Here is a 4,161-nt window from a genome sequence, read left to right as displayed (position 1 = left end):
TATCTGTTTCCGAATTTCCTTTTAATATAAAGCACTCCTAATGAAAACGATGCATCGTTTTCAAAAGTATTAGTTATAATTGAAAACATGACCACAAACTTCCCATTTAAAGACACACCAGCATGTCAAAACCCCTCTCTTCTCTCCACATACCTCATAACCACCAAAGAGCTCGTGAACAAAGGCACCAGCCGACTCCACACAACTCAGACATCACAAAAACGCACCACAATAGAAAAGGCCTATGCCATTCAGCACTGCCAGCTCTTGTTTTGGTAGAGTTACGATGGTCTAAAAGGAAGGGAAAAAAAGCGAGCGCTCGTGGGGGGAGGAGAGAGGGGGAAGAAACGAGAAGAATAAAGCGGTCCGAGCGAGCTCAGGGTGAGCGGAGGGAGAGATGAAGCGATTGTGTGGCAGAATGAGTTATTTTGCTTCACTTGCTGTCTCGGCGGGAGGGCCGAAGGGAGAGACACGGAGAGAAAGTGTCCGCGTGGAAGGGTTTTTGGGGGCGGTAGGTCGGGTCCTGACGTTAGTTGGGTCAGGTAGTGGCCCGTGGGACGTCAGGACAGCTCTAGACTCTCTCAAACGCACCTACAAAGACAGCAATGGAAAGAGAAAAGGATGGAGAACTCTTGAATCACAACTAAAGCCAAGTTATACTTGGACAAAACTGTTATATTTCACTATCAAAAAGTGTATCAGTCTTATTACCTTGTGCATGCAGTTATGAGAAACTATGTTTGTTCTTTAAAAATATTCATGTGACTATTTAAGTGCACTGCTAAAATTAAAAATTGAGAAAACTAGGTGATCATATTCAAATAATTCAAAATAAACTGAGGTAATTCACAAAAATTAAAACGGTAACAATAAAAACTGTGAACACTGACAGCTATATCTACTTACAGACAACGAAAATGAGACGCGTGTATAAAAACATACTTGCCCGATGAAAACATGCTTTCACAGACAGCTTTATTTATTCGCAGAAATGAAAGTTTTTATATTACAAATACATTTCCCCATAAAGTCAAGCCGGGTCACGACAGATGAAATTTATGTTGAATATAAATGCAAAAGGATCTTATTGTAATTAAATTGTAAATAAATGCAGTATCTTATTGTGGAGTCTAAAAAAATGCTTTGAGTAAAAAAATTATGAAAATGTCCAGGTCGCCTTTCACCCCAAAATAAAGTATAATTCTTTCAGGAAAAAAAAAGCCTATTTTTAGGAAAATGTATGCACATTTTCCTCATAAATTTTCATTACTCTAATGAGGTCAGAGATAATTCCAAAAAAAAAAAAAGCATACCATTATTCCCATTACTTTAACATCATTTTTACGGCGTAATGAAGTACAACCCACAGATCTGCTCCAACATCTCTCAACCACTGAATTTAAGATTCCTCACTTACTGGTGAATATCTGTTGGCTGAGTGAAAAAAATAAGACACAGATTCTTCTTCTGTCCAGTGAAAAGCACAATTTAAACGACAAAAGGCCTAATGGACACTTTGAAAAGAAGAAACATTTCAGCTTTAAAGGGGACTGATTATTACCCTTTTCAAAGTCTTGATTGTGTTTTTAGGCTCTACTAGATTAGGTTTTCATGCTTGGTTTTTCCAAACTCATCTTATTTTGCACATATTTTACATTGTTGCAGCCCCTCTCTTCCCAGTCTGTCAGTAACGCTCTGTTTAGTTCCTGTCTCTATGAAGCCCCTCCTTCTGAAAAGCGCAACATGCTCTGATTGGTCGGCTGGACCAGTGTGTTGTGATTGGCCAGCTGTTTCAAGCGTACACGTGGTTTGTCTTAAAGCATATTCAAATCACCACATAGACATATAAACAACATTAAAAGCTTGATTTTCACCACAGGGGGATTTAAATGAGGAATATTGTGACGTGTTTGTTCCCGGAAGAAAATTCAATATTACAATGGAGGCGTAATAGAGAAAATCTGTTTTTATGCTCAAACAGTAACATTACACACTACAGAAAAAAATAAAAATAATAATAGGACCCCTTTAATTAATTAAATCCTGAACAGAGCCACTTTATGAACCTGAATTAATCATACAGCTGGTTTGAATTCCGAATTCAATAATTCAGTCAAGAAAAAATAAACGTGAAACGCAAAATTGAGTGATAAAAACATTTTCTGCAACCACGTTTATTTTTGAACCTGAATAAAAACATGACATTTTTTTTTTGTTTTACAAACTTTATTGACACCAAATATTTATTAGCTACATAAGCTAATAAACACCAGGAAGCCATGAAGTGCACTGAAAAGACACTGATAGCCAAATTACGTTATCGTTATTTGCGTCACATTCTCGCTTTATCCAAAGAGAGCAACAGGTGCTTGTCAGGTTCTTGTGACACTGAATATCACTGTCTTGCGTTCTTCTCCAAGTTGTGTAATTACTAAACGCTGTGCCATCTTAATCTCTTTCACTAATATTCACAGAAACCGTGTCAGTGCAGGTGTGACTGTAACCTAGTGTTGTCGTAGTGCAGCTCCGGCGCTCTCCTGCCCTTGAACATCACAGGGGATGGTGCTGGGAACTGGAGGGGGAGGGTGCAGGAAGGATGGGAATCCGCTAGAAATCTAGGTGCTTGTTGCCCGTGGCAGTGGTACCACATCCTGCTGCCAGTTCTGTTTTACTCACTCGACTCACCGTCTCTGACAGGTCTGGAGGCAAGTGCAGTCTCTGAAAGAGAAAGAGAGGGAGGATGTAAGAGGAAGGCTGAAATAATAATGTGGAGGGCAAAAGATAAAGCTACAAATATAATAAAAACTGAATTACTATATTCAAGCAGCTGAAAAGGTTCTTACGCTCAACAAAGCTGCATTTATTTGATTAAAAATAAATAAGAGTAATAATATTTTGAAATATTTTACAATTGAAAACAACTGTTTTGTATTTGAATATATTTAAACTGAAATTTAATCCTGTGATGGTAAAGCTGAATTTTGAGCATCATTACTCCAGTCTTCAGAGTCACATGACCCTTCAGAAATCATTCTAATATGATCATTTAGTGCTCAAGAAACATGCATTATTATTATCAATGTTGAAAACTGTTGTACTGCTTAATTTTTTTTGTGGAAACTGTGAGACATTTGATCACTTTTGATTCATTTAATGTGTCCTTGCTGAATTTAAGAATGATTTATAAAAAAAAAAATCTTACTGACCCCAAACCTTTGAACGGTAATGTATATACATACACACGATACATGTATTGCGTTCTAACCTGGTGTGACAAGGTGCTGACAAGTTTACAAAGTCAAATAATTTCTGTCCTCACTGAGAGTATGAAATCCTACAAAAAGAGGTTTATGCTGCCTTCACGTACTAATCGAAAATGTCCAACTTTCCACTTCCCACGAGCTCGTCGAGTTCAAGTGCTTTGTCGGAAAGAAAAGGAATCATGGAGGACGCCGGGTTTATTCTTGCCAATTTATTGGGGAAATCTTATTAAAACCAAAATTATATTCATCATCCCATTCATTGACAACCATATAAACATCCATCACGCTCATGTCCAATATCATGATGTGTCCAATACCATCATACCAAAACTCATTTTGCTTGCAATCACATCATTATCTATAGGGCACAGCTGACTGGTTCCTGCTGTATCGGTAGACAAATACTGGTTAGCATTTGCTGTAGCAGTGCAGCGTGCTTTCAGAAACCCTCCACCTTCCCCAGCTCCACCTGTATAGATCTGCTACGGGTAATTCATGTTCTATTGTACAGCAGCGGCATGTCTTACTTGCTCACAGCAGCGTGTCGTTTATGTATTAGGAGTAGCAAGTCCCATACTTGCTGTGCAGCAGCAGCAATAACAAACAACAGCAGAATAGTAGATCTATTCCGCCAAGACCAAATATATCAACATTGTCATAATCATTACCATGCCAAACACTCCGAGAGCTGTCATAACAGCATGTTGTGGTCGTAGCTGGTTAGGACAAAAACAAAAAGGAAAAGAAAGGCCAAGGTAGACTTGAGTCACAATTGATTTAAATAAAATTTGACCTTGTTGCTAAGAAACAATGCAATTCTCTTTTTTTTCCTTTTTTTTTTTTACTGTAAAAAAGCATCTGTATATAGCTGAATACAACAAACTAAACCTTTACAATC

The 4,161-nt window shown here is 37.9% G+C and overlaps 1 protein-coding gene across 1 annotated transcript in view; it reads right to left on the bottom strand.

Annotated features, from left to right (window-relative positions):
- Window positions 1-2,143: 2,143 nt before the first annotated feature.
- elp4 (elongator acetyltransferase complex subunit 4) overlaps window positions 2,144-4,161 on the bottom strand; it is a 64,321-nt gene continuing 62,303 nt past the window's right edge. The window contains exon 10 of the mRNA XM_084404560.1: window positions 2,144-2,718. Coding sequence (XP_084260686.1) covers window positions 2,608-2,718 — 111 coding nt within the window. The 3' untranslated portion in view covers window positions 2,144-2,607. The remainder of the gene's footprint in view (window positions 2,719-4,161) is intronic.

Source organism: Rutilus rutilus, assembly GCF_951802725.1.
Source record: "Rutilus rutilus genome assembly, chromosome: 3".
Classification (NCBI taxonomy): Eukaryota; Metazoa; Chordata; class Actinopteri; order Cypriniformes; family Leuciscidae; genus Rutilus; species Rutilus rutilus.
This window is presented reverse-complemented; position numbering and strand designations above follow the sequence as displayed.